General features: G+C 40.7%; 1 protein-coding gene across 1 annotated transcript in view; it reads right to left on the reverse strand.

Moving 5' to 3' along the window:
- Nucleotides 1-177: 177 nt before the first annotated feature.
- METTL25 (methyltransferase like 25) overlaps nt 178-14,167 on the reverse strand; it is a 52,060-nt gene continuing 38,070 nt past the window's right edge. Inside the window, exons 9-12 of the mRNA XM_066634499.1 lie at nt 12,073-12,166; nt 6,527-6,601; nt 5,238-5,309; nt 178-1,676 (exon numbers count right to left, since the gene is read on the reverse strand). Coding sequence (XP_066490596.1) covers nt 1,563-1,676; nt 5,238-5,309; nt 6,527-6,601; nt 12,073-12,166 — 355 coding nt within the window. The 3' untranslated portion in view covers nt 178-1,562. The remainder of the gene's footprint in view (nt 1,677-5,237; nt 5,310-6,526; nt 6,602-12,072; nt 12,167-14,167) is intronic.

Below are 14,167 nucleotides of genomic sequence, written 5' to 3' on the forward strand. Positions count from 1 at the left end.
AGTAAATGTGGAAACTGGATCAGGCTATAGGCAGACGTTCTTTTTTTTACTCTTTTCTCCAATTCTAAAGTACTGCAGCAATCATACGCATTGCCCTTTAATGTGGTGGTTCAGAATATTTTGAAGATTGTTCTCAGGCAAAGATTCTAAAACATTCTTTCTGCTATGCAGTTGGCTAACAGACCAACCTGCCAATTTAATACACTCAAAATATCTCTCAGCATTTTATTTAAGTGACATACAATAAACGACGCCAATTCTGAAAATATATTTTATATAAGAGTATAATATAAACACAAGGGGAAAGAAAGGAAATTACTCCTTCCACTCCATCATAACTTATTCCCCAGAGCTCTGAGAAAATACATTCATACTCAAATAAGTTAAAAAAGAAAGACACTATTGTGCCATAATTTCTTAAAACTCTGACATCAAGGACTTTGACTTTAAAATGTGAAATCAACCAATCTGGGTTTCCGTAATAAAGAGGGGAAATTTCAGGGCTGTTTCATGCATTATGTTTCTAGAAGATACGGGTGAAATAGTTTACATATACACACAAAACTAGACTGAACGCTATAAAAGTTAGGTGAGTATTGCATGTATGACATGTACCAGAGAGCTGTGTTTGATCACGGTTCCCTGCAATGTAGAAATATTTTGCTCAACATGTTCGCTAACATGTCATATATGAAGTGGTCTTTGCTGATCATATTTCAATTACATCTTTCCTCCAAGATCAGCGACGTGTAAGTGGAGTAATTTCATTCTACTCTTACATAAAGCCCTATGAAGTAGGTAAGACTGACAGAGACAGGGCAAAACCATTCAATGACCTGAGATGACATTAAGCCGCTGAGCCTGGCCTCCAATGAAAGGCAAGAAGGGAGAGGAGCCGATCACATGACTGATTCTTGCCTAGCTTTCTATGGGTGAGATTTCTGGGCATTTTCAGCCTCTCACTGGCATTCATCATGCACCAATGTGCATCACAGCTGTGTCCCCTTGTGGTGCAGCAGCTACTCCCGTGTACTCCCAGCTACTCCTCAGATGCAAGGGAGGGCACCAGGATGCAGATTCTCTTGCTGTCTTGTGTGCTCCTTGGGGAATCTGGCGGGCCGCTGTGAGATACAGGGAGCTGGACTAGATGGGCCTTTGGCCTGATCCAGCGGGGCTGTTCTTATGTTCTTAACTACAATTCCCAGAAAGCCTTGCAGGTCTCTTGTTATCTGGTGTGCTACCTGGGGCATTTAGTGGGCCGCTGTGAGATACAGGAAGCTGGACTAGATGGGCCTTTGGCCTGATCCAGCGGGGCTGTTCTTATGTGTTCCTATATTGTGGGTGATGGAAGAGGCCATCACTAGTTCACTCCTGCTTTACATGGTGGGGGGTGTTTGCTCTCAACATAAAGAAGATTCACAATGCATTTTTCAAATTCATTTAGCATGGTTCCATAAGCACACAAAACATTTTTTTCAAAAAAACAATGGAATGCTTAATAACAGTAAAAACAGAGTTCAAGCCAACAGCAGCCGCCGCTCCGTTCCCCGCTGTAGATGAGGCTAGCAATTTGCTTGCTGGCAAAGCGTCTGTTCCTTCACAGCCACAACTGCGTAGCATCTGGGGGATTTTATGGGATCAAATAACTTCACCAGTCCAGACCAGGCAATGTTGTCCTGTAAAAGAATATTTGATCAGAGGACAACAAAAAGGCGTCTGACTTGAAAGCTCAGAGACATTCCAAATTTCTTACATAAAAAAAAAAAAACATAAAACCAATTCTGCAACTTGTATCCAAAGCAGGAGCAGTTCTCTTTTGGCATCGGGTGTTAACAGCTGCAGCGGCCACCAGTGACACTCCAAATGCCAGAATTTGGAGAGGAGATGGCATTACTGTTCTTGATGGTCTTCCTGTGAACTTGCTCCTCGTGCTACATGAAGAACTCTTCACCAGTTTCTAAACACTACTCACAAGGCCTGCAGTGGAGGCTATTTCTCCTCTCCCTGCTTCACTTTTCCCCACACTATGGGCTGATAGAAGCAGCAGCAGCCCTTCATCAGCACAGGTAGTCTGTGTGGACTGTGCCATAAAAGCTTCTTACAGCACCTAAACAGGCAGGTACAACCTGGGTGCTAACTTTTTATGGGTCCTCATTGCTTCAACCTAATTGTTTTGATGAAGCAAAGGCAAATTATCTTATCCCAAGTCTTGCTGTGTCAGCACAAGCAACAGGGCCATCCATTCAGGCAAGATGAAATGGTAGATTTTGAGGATACTGTTAAAAAAGCAGCACACTGTCAATTATTTAGTGGTATTTTCCTAACATCGTGGAAAGCATTATTTTGCTTTGCAGCCTCAGGCACCAAAATATCTTGTGTTATTGCTACCATGAGGGTGCGGTGTACCAATAGCTACACCAGTATAATGGCACAGAGCTGGTTTTGCAAGCACCACAGGCAGTTACACTATGTATGCACAATTCAGAAAACTATAAGAAAGACTACTCCCAGGTCTGAGGAGGCCCTGGACAAGGTTGTCCTCTAGTGTACCCCTCCCTCTAGGGACAGGAAGCCGGGAGGAGGCTTTCCTGGGCAGCAGCACAATGTCTATTTTGGTTTTCTTGGGAGGTTGCAGGCACGTGGTCATTTCACCCACCAGCAATGTCTCTTGCAAGCCTCATTACAGAGCACTCCATGGTAAAAATGGCAGCTCTGCTGGCTGTTCCGTTTCCCCCCCCCCCCACAATGTTGCAGAACAATGCTACATCAGGGAAACTGTAGGGAAAAAAAATGGCTGTCAGGTTCAATTTGTCCTGGGGGTCTGAAGGGCAGATGTCAGCAGTTGATCCTGCCGGGATTCTGGCAGTTTCTCTCAGGTGTCAAGCAGTTATGCTAGGCCTGTCTACGTAGTAATCTCCCCTCATGCTATGACCGACTCTCCTACCCCCTTTTCTGCTCCTCTTGAAAATGCACATTTGACATTTGAAGGAACAAAAGTCAGAACTGCCATTGTTGTCTGTACACAAGCCTCATAGAACTGCAGCTTTAGCAATTTAAAGCTAGTTGGCATTTGGACATAATATATAGCTATTTAAATATTCCAATATAGACTCTAAAAATAACCAGTAATAACAAAAGGGTACATTTATTACAATCAATTGTTCCAATTTACAATGCAAACATAGTAAAGATTTTCCCCCCTTTGGGATAAAAAAATGGAACGCTTCAAAAGAAAGATTTAATAGTGGAAAAAATGGAGCTGTTCATGTAATACGAAAAAAGTTACAAAATGGGTTTCACTCACCATGCAGAATAAGAACTACAGAAGCATTAAAAACCCACCAAATTTCTTACTGATAAGCCTGGGCGTAAGTGTTAGTTCAATGATTCATTATTTGCCAAAATGTAGACATCCCTGCACAGGCTTCATTGCACTTTATAAGCACAAGGTACATAGATGTGGTTTGCCTGGGTGCAAGAGCGCAAAAAGAGCCACTGGCTATCATTTTTGAGAACAGAACAGTCGCCCCTTCAACTTCCAAGCAACCCTTAAACTTGTGGGAAAGACATGCATGGCTATACAGAGTGTACATGCTCTTTTAAGTATAATTTTTGACTGAATTTCACACTTTTTTTCTCCTAATACTTGATGGAATGATATTGACAGGTTTCCCTTTGGCATTCCTTGTTTTTTAATAGACTTCTTCTGTACTTGTTGTTACATAAACAAGATCACCACTCTTTAGTCTGCACAGCAACATCTGATTACTGTGAACTGATTCAAAGTGAAACATACCCACCACCAGCTGTCTTTCTATGAACAAGTGAGATTCTATTGCCTAAACTGCAGAAACCCATCTCCTTTTTTCTAGGTACAGTGGGCCCACAGTATCAGCAGGGGATCCATTCCAGGATCCCCTGCAGATACCAATTCCCATGGATACTGGGGTCAGCGGAAAGTCCTTAAAGGAAGTTCTGGTCATGTCCAGGAGCTGTTCTGAGGTCAGGGTGTGCCTTTTAATGCCTCTGGGAGGTGTTCTGAGACCCTTCAGATGTGGGGTCAGCACCCAGAGTGAGTCAAATTCGTCGGTGCCAAACCTGCAGATTACAAGGGCCAACTGTATAGTGCACACTACTAACACTGCTTCCTAGACTTGACAGTCACCGCAGAAGAGCGCAGATTAAGGAACAGCGGGGATTGTATGACCCAGCATGCAAACCTTATTGTCTGCTGCTGAGAGCAGAATGGCAAAATATTTTTTTCGGTCCACATATGCTGTACCTGCCTCTTTCAGGCAATGTAAAAGTTCATTATGTGAAGCAACTGAGCATGGAGAGGACAGTAACAATTCCCATGGAGCACTGTCACAATCAGGAGAACCACTGTGGCCTGTATCTATGATTATCTGACTTGTAGAACTAGTTCACATCTTATTTTGAGAAGCACGGCTCCTCTCATGCTTCTCAGTGTAATGTGTGTATTTTCTACCCATGTGGATCAATGGGATTTCATACTTGCGCACTAAGCTCATGACACACCTTCTGACTAGGCAGGCAATGTCAGTAAAGTGAAAAACCACACAACCCATATCCTCCAGCACATGGGTAGAGAATGTACAAGTTATCTTGAGTAGCCCTGGTACAACCACACCACCAAAAGTAACACATGAGCCATGCAAAATGTATTTACATCCTATGTAAGTACCTAGCTAGGAAAGAAAGAGGCTGGTTCAGTATACAAAAACCGACTGTGCTAATTGGCCTTAAACCTGCTCTTCATACTAGACAAAACTGATTTTGCATTGAACTCTTAGGACAAAACAAGCACACTATAGCAGAAAAATAATCCACATAATTATGATTACGATTCAAAACTTAAAAGTATATAGGGAGTATTCACTAAGATGAATGCAAGAACTTACAGAAAACAGTAGTACACACAAAGTAAAAATGGTTTCGCACTTCAACTATTAACAATTAATATATCTGTTTAGGCAGTGCTGCTTCTTTATTACAAGTAAATTACCATGCAATTAAAAGAACATAAAAACTTTACTGTAACAGATTTCACCAAAGTAGGAACATCTGCTGAGCAATGTTGGGAGTGATGGATTAAAAACTTGGGCAAAATGTGCAGTTTTTTAAAAAAACATAAGAAGATCTTCTTGGATGCTGAGCAAACAACCCACATGGTTGATACCTCTGAAAGCGGAGTGTATCTCATACCCACAAATTACCTGTTCTTTGAGGTAGCAGAGGCGATCTAGAAGCATCAGAACTTCTATACAAGGTCCCAGAACAACTTTTAACTAAAAGAAAGGTTTAGAAGTAATTTAGGTACATGCAAGTAATATAACTTCACTACTGCAGCAAGGTTCAGCACACCCACACCTCCTCATCCATATGGTTTTGTTTCCTATATAGACCTCCTGAAAACCAGGGTTTTTATTTTGAAACAACAAACAATAAAAACAGGAAGCTTAATATAAAGGGCTAATAGTTCTCAGTCCAGCTGACACCTTTGGCAAGAAATAATTTGTTCCTCACCAACTGTCAACCATTCAATCTGCTAATGCAAATGAGATACATGTTGCATATGATGGAAGCCCATCTTGTGCATTTCTTTATGGAAAAGAGAGATAAAAGGACAGTCCAACCTCTGCATCTGCATGAGTTCCTGCACCTCAGGACACCCTCTGGACATGACCAGAGGACATCCTTGGTCACACCCAGAGGGTACTGGTGGCCCTCAACACAGGTCAGGGACCTGCATTGAGTTGAATCAGCGGATGCAAAATTCGCGCATGAAAAAGACCTGAGTATCAGACTGTACAAAAAACAGTGTAATCCTACGCATGTCTACTGAAGCAGACATACTTACTCGCAAGCAAGTGTGTACAGGACTGCAGCCTAAATGGCACAAAGGGCTACATTTCTTTGCCTTGTGATCAGCTTCCAAAGTGGCTTTTGGCACGGATCCTGCGTTACAGAACCGAAACTCTTCAACTCCTTCCCACCAAAACAATTAAAAAAGGTGGGTCATTTTCTTGAGAAAAACCAGCACAAGTGCTACTCTGCCAATATTACTCTATTGGACGTCTTCAGAAAACCAGGGTAATAAAGATCAAAGTCTGTGGAATGCAGCAAGCATGGCATCTATTACTTAGTAGCTTTGAGGTATAACCCAGCATGCAAAACACATTGCAAGTGGCAGAAATCTTGTTAAAAGGGAACCCACAATGAAATATATTATAAAGAATACTGGTGAAACAAATGGAGAAAGACCAACACAAGTTCAAAAGAAGCCTGACATTTCTCCTCACATTTATGATACATAAAAAAGAGACTCCATATGTTCTCATTATTTTACTGACACCTAATATAATTCTGGAAGAGAGTAGGCTCTCACCATCTTTCTTTCTAGAAAGTGTATCATAACAAAAACTGATCCACCCCATCAGAAATGTTTAATACTGTTCAGCTATTCTCCAGCATGAACATACAAAACAATTTACTGTGATGTTACCATATTAAAAGCTTCCAGCTCATTCATTCTGTGCTTGTATTTTTCCAAGTACTGCATTATGACTCCGTCCGAAATCTGAAACCGCAAGAAAATTGATGATAGCCATTAAAACCTACCTGAGGCAGACGCTAAAATTATTTTTCTCTAATTAAAAATAGCTCAAAACTAAAAAGACATTTTGTTTTATGATCAATATTTTTTCTAAGTTACTATAATGAACTTCCAGTACTAATTTTTCACTCCCAAAATTACTTATGTCTCAGTTACCTATAGAATCACTTGTATAGCAAGCTATAAAAACATAAAAAGATGAAATTGCTTTAAGGTTGCAATACACAAGTTAAAAGAAAGGAGAAATTTGACAATCTCTGGTGTAGTTTAAAATGTAATAATTTATATGATTTGGCTGTCATGAGCAGGTTTCAGGCTCATGGATATCTTCACCCTCCCGGTTGTGGTCTCCACAAACCAATTCACCTCCAAAGCAGAACTGGGAACTACATTTTGAACCGGGTTTCCATGTTTGGTTTGCAGACAGACTATGATCACAATAGCGTTTGAGCAAATTCCGACGTAACAGCCATCATGAAAGGGTGCTGGGCTCCCATACTGTCTTTCATCTCTCATGCATTCCAGTCCTTTCCTTCTTTGAGCAAAGAGAAGAGACAGTATGGGAGCCCCAACACCAATTTGTGATGGCTGTTACATCGGAATACGGCAAATGATAAGTCCAAGATTGGAAATCTAATGAAAAGATGGCAGATCCAATGGAAGAATATTTCTTACAACTCTGCATAGATTTCAGACACTCTGAAGGAGACCCTTGTCTCCCTTAATTACTACATCTTTAGAAAGCAAGTGGAAGGGATATACCACATTTTATCTTGATCAAGGCCCTGCCAGACAAAGTCTCATATAAAAGAAAGAAAGTCGGCTCCGAGGCAGTGATGAAATGCCGCTAAGAAAACCCCATACTGACTCTCAGTGCTTATCAGCCACTTGCTCTTTTCCTTCTCCTCCAACACCTTGCTGCTGCTGGGGATTTTCTGTTTGCTTATTTTAAGATGCAGTCTGTAGTCTGTCAGGCGGTTCTTGTAGATATTACAGCTGTTAAAACTGCTTGTCAGATTAAACCAGAATTGGCACTGTCATCATGCAGATTCATGCTGCTTTATAATGTTATCCTTGAAGCACGGCATTAATATACACACTTTATACAGATTTGTCATCAACCTCGCACAGTCCTGTTTTGACGACTGAGCTTTAGTTCTTTTTCCGCAGTTGGCTGGAAAATGTTCTTGTTGAAACGCTCATCACAATGTCAGATGACCTATTTGCATTATAACTCAAGCTAGTATGAAATGAGCAAACCAAACTGCAGGGGAAAAATAATTCTCAAAACCAAAGAGCTTGGGAGTAAGTTCCACTGGATTTGGCAAGACTTGTGAGTGAATTTGCATATGATTGTACAGGTTCTGGTAAGGTTTCAGCAACAAAAATGGCACCCTTCAAATCTATAAAATCTATTTCTAGTTCATCGTTCCGCAAATGTGCACAGAAGATTATGCGTTTCCCAACACCAAATGAGGCAGTCTCTGCTTGTGGATAGGTGACTAGATCATAATGACTGGAGATTACATGTGCGGTTCTATCCCTATGTGTGCTTGAAGTAAGTGTAGTTTGTAACTCATCTACACATCTGAAGACAGTTGCTTACTGTCCCAAGAAAGGATCAAGTAAGTAAAATAAAGGAATTTGACACCCACTCCCAAATTCCCTATCTTCTTCAAGTCCTTGTAGTGACTTGTACCTACTTCCTGCTTTATGCATTTAAATAATCTTTTTAAAAAGGTGTTAAATATTTTGAGTAGGTTCTTTCTCCAAGTCTTACTTGGCCTGTATTAAATCTACCCTTTATTATTAAAAATATTTATATACAGGCCTGCATCACTTAATGACTTTCCGCCTAATGAAGGACCACATATATGATGGTGGTCAAAGCACAACAAAGAGGCTCTTAATGAGGTAATTAGGTCTGCCATAGCCTGCAACATAGTGTTTGTTTACACAACAAACAAGAGGCTCTTAATGTAAAGAAGAAGGAACAGTCTCCAGTAGCTTGATGAGCCAAGGAGTGTCTGTTTACACAACACAAGCACCAGATTGGGCTGAATGTTTACTTGAAATCTAAGTGCATAACAATGGGGATAGGAGAATGAACCCCCCCCCCCCGTACAGCATAGCCGTACTGCTTTTCAACAATAAGGAGTACACAGAAGGGCTTTACCTAGCAAAATAAATGAAGAGATTGTTGCCTGATCCAAAAGGGTTCACAATGTGTGAAAAAAAAAGGAGACTTGAGAAATACCACCAGTCATGGGGGGACAGGGGGATGGACGACGACTATGTTGGGGTGAATAGGGGGAGTTGCTCTCACTCTGCTATTTATAAGAGAACTGCCACATTAAAAGGTGCCTCTTAGCCCAGTTAAAGGGTAACTGGGCTGGTTCACGCTTCTATTTTCTCTATTTTGGCAAAACTCCCATATTCTCCCCCTTTTAAAGAAGTCTATTTGCCCTTTATAGCCTTTAATATTTTCCAATTTAACCATGATGGCATCTTCTGGACAATGTTAACTGTGCATATATTGGCTTGATGATAGCATTTTGTTCTTTTTTTTTCCTAAATGGTCTCTCAGTTGTGTCTTTTAGTTTCTTTTAAACTAATTCTCACATTTTTAAGTAACTTCCTAACTGAAATTAAATTGGCTGTAATCCAAGATGTCCAGTCTGCACTCGTCTATAGATCACAGCCATTGAATTTTTGCCTAAGTAAAAGAAACGTGAACTGATTAAAACAATCACTCTTGCAGAGTTTCTTTAGAAATATAAGCTTATTAAAAGAAAATGCCAGCACCAACAATACACATGTATATTCAATATATGTTGCAATAAGTTCCAGATGATGTCCAAAGAGAGGCAAAAAATGAAAAAAAAAATGCATTTCAGTCACTTGTGATATATATTGTATTTGAGCCTTGATGATAGTATCACTCTTCCCTCGGTATCACATGTGAAAATCAACTTAGTTTTATTGCTCAGAAGTAAAATATTCTGTAGAACATCAAACTGACATTTAAATGACAAAACCAATAGTGCTAATTCAGAGTAAACTGCTTTAAAAGAAAGCACAATACAGCTATTTCAACCAAATAGAAATATAAGACAACAATTTTAAAGAGCTGAACTTGATAAAAACATGGCTTTTCCTTGAAAATGAATGTCATGCAGTCATATACAAGGAAAAACTATGCGCAAATACCTCTAATGGTTGGCAACCTTCAGTCTTGAAAGACTATGGTATAAGCCAGGGGTGCCCAAACCCTGGCCCTGGGACCACTTGCAGCCCTCGAGGCCTCTCAATGCGGCCCTTGGTGAGCCCCCAGTCTTCAATGAGCCTCTGGCCCTCCAGAGATTTGTTGGAGCCCACACTGGCTCAACACAACTGTTCTTAGCATGAGGGCGACTGTTTGATCTCTCATGTGAGCTGTGGGATGAGGGCTCCCTCCAATGCTTGTTGTTTCACGTCTGTGATGCAGTAGCGGCAGCAAAGGAAAGGCCAGCCTTGCTTTGTGCAAGGCCTTTTATAGGCCATGAGTTATTGCAAGACCTTCATTCATTCATATAAGTTCATCTTTAATATATTCATTTATGTAAACTTATGTAAATTTATTTAAATTTTAAATGTAAATTAATTCTTTTTTTCCCCGGCCTCCAACACAGTGCCAGAGAGATGATGTGGCCCTCCTGCCAAAAACTTTGGACACCCCTGGTGTTTTGCATCTTTTAGATTGTGAGCCATTTTGGGACAGGGAGCCATTAGTTATTTGATTTTTCTCTGTAAATCACTTTGTGAACTTTTGCTGAAAAGCAGTATATAAATACTGATAATAATAAGCCTACAGCACCTGGTATTCCCAGGCGGTCTCCCATCCAAGTACTAACCAGACCTAATCCTGCTTAGCTTCCGAGATCGGGCATGTGCAGGGTAACAGTTGCTGCTACTTCTATACTTCCCATATATACCTCTATATAAGAGATCAGATAACTCAGAAAGAAATCAAATAATTAAAATTTCAATATATGTGTTTATTCATACTAGACATATATCTGTTGAAGCTTTCCGAAGTGCAGTATAAGTAGTAATTTTCTTCGTGTAAAATAGCTGAATGTTCGAAGCTGCCTGGATCATTTTTAGAGAGAGAGATATCCTTGCTACAGGCTTACATTCCTCCTAGCAACACAAGTCTATAACAAAAGAATGCAAGACTGGCAGCTGGCTCCGACCCAGGGTTCAGTAAGTCCATCTCCTGGTTTCCAGTAGTGGTTAGCAACAAGTGCACAGAAAGCCCACAAGAAAAAACATAAAGGAAGCAGCCCTCCCCACCCTGCCATGCTGTTTGCTTCCCAGCAACTGGTAATTTAGAGGTTTACTGCCTCTGATGATGGAGGTTCCATCTAGCTATCACAGCTAATATGGCTGACCATAGATGGGCCTATCCTCCATGCAGTATTAAAAAAAAATTAATGAATCTAATCCACTGAAAATGATATGTAGCCCAACCCTAACTTGGGCTGTAGCCTTTTCTGTTTTTGTGCCACAGTTGTTACTTCTGCAAGGTACATGGGGTACAGCTGAATAGGGAATCACAGTCTGCAGGTCTTAAGGGAGGAGGACTCAAGGAGGTTGTGGTGACCCAAAACTTCGCTCAGCCTTCTCCACCATGCAAGAGCTATGCTGGAATAGCAAGAACAGCAGAGAAGAGTGGAGTTGCTTGCCTGCTAGAGCAAAGGGATAATATGAAGTCTCATTGCACGGGTACTGAGGTACCCTAAGCCAAACATGGGGCTCTACTATCTCAACACATGTTTATTCCACTCAGTCTTTAGAAAAATATACAGCCATTACAAAGATCTATTACAATATAAAAGAAAATGTTTGATAGCAATCACAGTAATGACTTGGTACTGGAGACACCAAGTCTACTGCAGCTCACTTTAGCTAACATAGGAAGAGAGCCAAAAATTGTTGAGCTTTTCCTAAAGGTTTGGGCAGTTCAGCTCCAGACTGCTCTGCTTCCACCTCTTTCAGAGAGTCAAGTACCTACATATACAGGCTTACCAATATTTCTGAGTTTGGGGGGAACCCAAGACATGTGGTATGGAAATGCAGAGAACACCACTGAAATCAGAAAGTGCCTCAAGGAGGATTTCCATATTCTGCTCTCCTGCAACCTCTCATGCCACTCTGTTCTTGAGGATTCCCTGGCCTGATCCCATCCCTCCAGGAACAGGTTTTTGGAGGGCTACACTGAAGAAGGCAGGAATATTCCCACAATCCCTGATATCTTCAGTGAAAGCTCCCTTCGGAAATCTCCCAATCGCTGACTCAGATGAACTACTGGCATGGTTCTCTACAAAAAGCACCTTCCTGATGTTCAAACCTACAGAAAAGCCCCTGAATACTTTTAAGAAATTGGTTCTTACCTTGGACTCATCAAGTTCAAGCTTTCGCAAAGATTTTCGAACATAATCCAAGAAGGAAGATGACTTAGAAAATACTTTCCCGATATTACGATCACTGAAATGATAAATGAAGCTTTGGTTTTTGTCCTTGTTGCATTAAAAGGATACATATACATGCAGACGCCGCTCCACAAAGAACATCTCTGTCATGTATATAAACTGAAGGCATTTAGTGTTAAGTGAAACTCAAACAAAATTTCCCATTACTTAAACCTACCATTTACCAGAAATAAATGTTTGCTAGAGTTGCTTCCACTCACAAACATTCAAACGTTCTTCCACTCACATTTTCCTACCTAAATGGAAAAGTTTGTTTCCTTTCTTCTAATAAATTGGTGGGGTTTTTTTGTGTTGTTTTTATAGGTTCCATTATCTTGTGGTCATTTTCAATGTGCCATTTGCTAAACAGAGAAACACTCTTGAAAGACGAACTCACTGAGCCAACAACAACATGTGGTAAACTGATTTACTAGAACAGGCTTACAAATTATGCATTATTATAATGTGCCGTATGCTGGAAGGAAAACAAAAATATTAGAAGGCATTCAGCCCTAAACTGATAAATTTTATGCAATAAATACTCAAAGTTGAAAACAACTTTATAGGTAACACATGGACCCACATTTTGCCTATATATTTTGCATTTTGATAACATGATCAAATGATTGGACAATGTTGACTCAGACATCCCCCAATAGTTATCCCTATAGTTAGTTGTGATGAGAACCTAAAGCATGAGCCTTGGGACTGTGGGCTCTCCCTACTCCCTTCTTTGTGCAAAGGAAGAAGAGATTAAAGCTTACTTTCACCATTTCGAACAAATCACAGTTTCCATTTATGTCCAAATAACATTGGTTGAAACCAGTCTATAAAGCTGGTTTACAACCCAAGATCAAGCCATATTTTGATATCCTGGTTTGTGAAATACACTGAGTTTTATTCCTACTCTGAGTTGGTTCTTCTAGCAAACAGGTGAAAACCCATTTGGCAGCAAAGAATTGATGCAAACATCCTTCAACAATATGAAGAACATCTTCTGTTATGTATAATAGCATGGACTTTTATAGTACGGACAAGCTAGAATAGAGGTCGTGCCTCATTGTCCACCGGGATTCCATTCTGGAACGCTCAGTGGATAAAAAAATCAGTGGATACCAAATCAGTGGAAAAACAGATTTAAAGACCCACTTCCAGATATCTTGCTCTTCCCATTTTTGCCCCAGAATGCATACTGGACCAGTGATTTTCAACCATTTTCATCTCACAGCATACTGGCAAGGCACTAAAATTCTCAAGGCACACCATCGGTTTTTTGACAACTAACAATGGGTTGGTGAGGATAGGCATGATTAGTTTACGACTGAATGGAGCCTGGAGCCAAATAGTACACCCGTTAACATTTTGGGGGAGGTAGACGGTGAGCACCATTTCCCACAATTTAGGTCCCTGCATGGTTTTGGGTGGTAGTTAGTGCCCTGCTGTTTTTGTGTAGAGAGTTAATAAAGTGTCCCAAGTTATCTCCAAAGTCTGTGTCTAGAGCAGTTATTTTCAACCTTTTTCCATCTTGCAGCACACTGGCAAGGCACTAAAATGGTCAGGGCACACCATCAGCTTTTTGACAACTGACAAGGCACACTATGCTGCCAATAGGGGGCTCACCTCCCGAATGGTCCTACTAATAAATGACCCTCTCCTCAATTCCCATGGCACACCTGGGGACCATTTGCAGCACACCAGTGTGCCATGGCACAGTGGTTGAAAATGGCTGGTATAGACACTATACTGCATTCAGCCACTAGACAATGTGAATCTAATGGAATGCAATTATAATTATTTAACCATGTGAAAGTAGGAAATTTTATTTTGATGATTTTTCCTTGTTACAAGGCATTTAAAGGTAAACCTTGATATTAGTGGTGAGACGAGTCAGTGGATAGCAAGGTCCCACCTATAGTTATATTCTTGCATGTTTTAAAAGGACCAGCTCACCTTGGGACAGTCACTCTCAGCCTAACTTACTGGACAGGGCTGTTGTATAAGACATGGGGTAGGTGGG

This window comes from Tiliqua scincoides, chromosome 7, assembly GCF_035046505.1.
Source record: "Tiliqua scincoides isolate rTilSci1 chromosome 7, rTilSci1.hap2, whole genome shotgun sequence".
NCBI classification, from domain to species: domain Eukaryota; kingdom Metazoa; phylum Chordata; class Lepidosauria; order Squamata; family Scincidae; genus Tiliqua; species Tiliqua scincoides.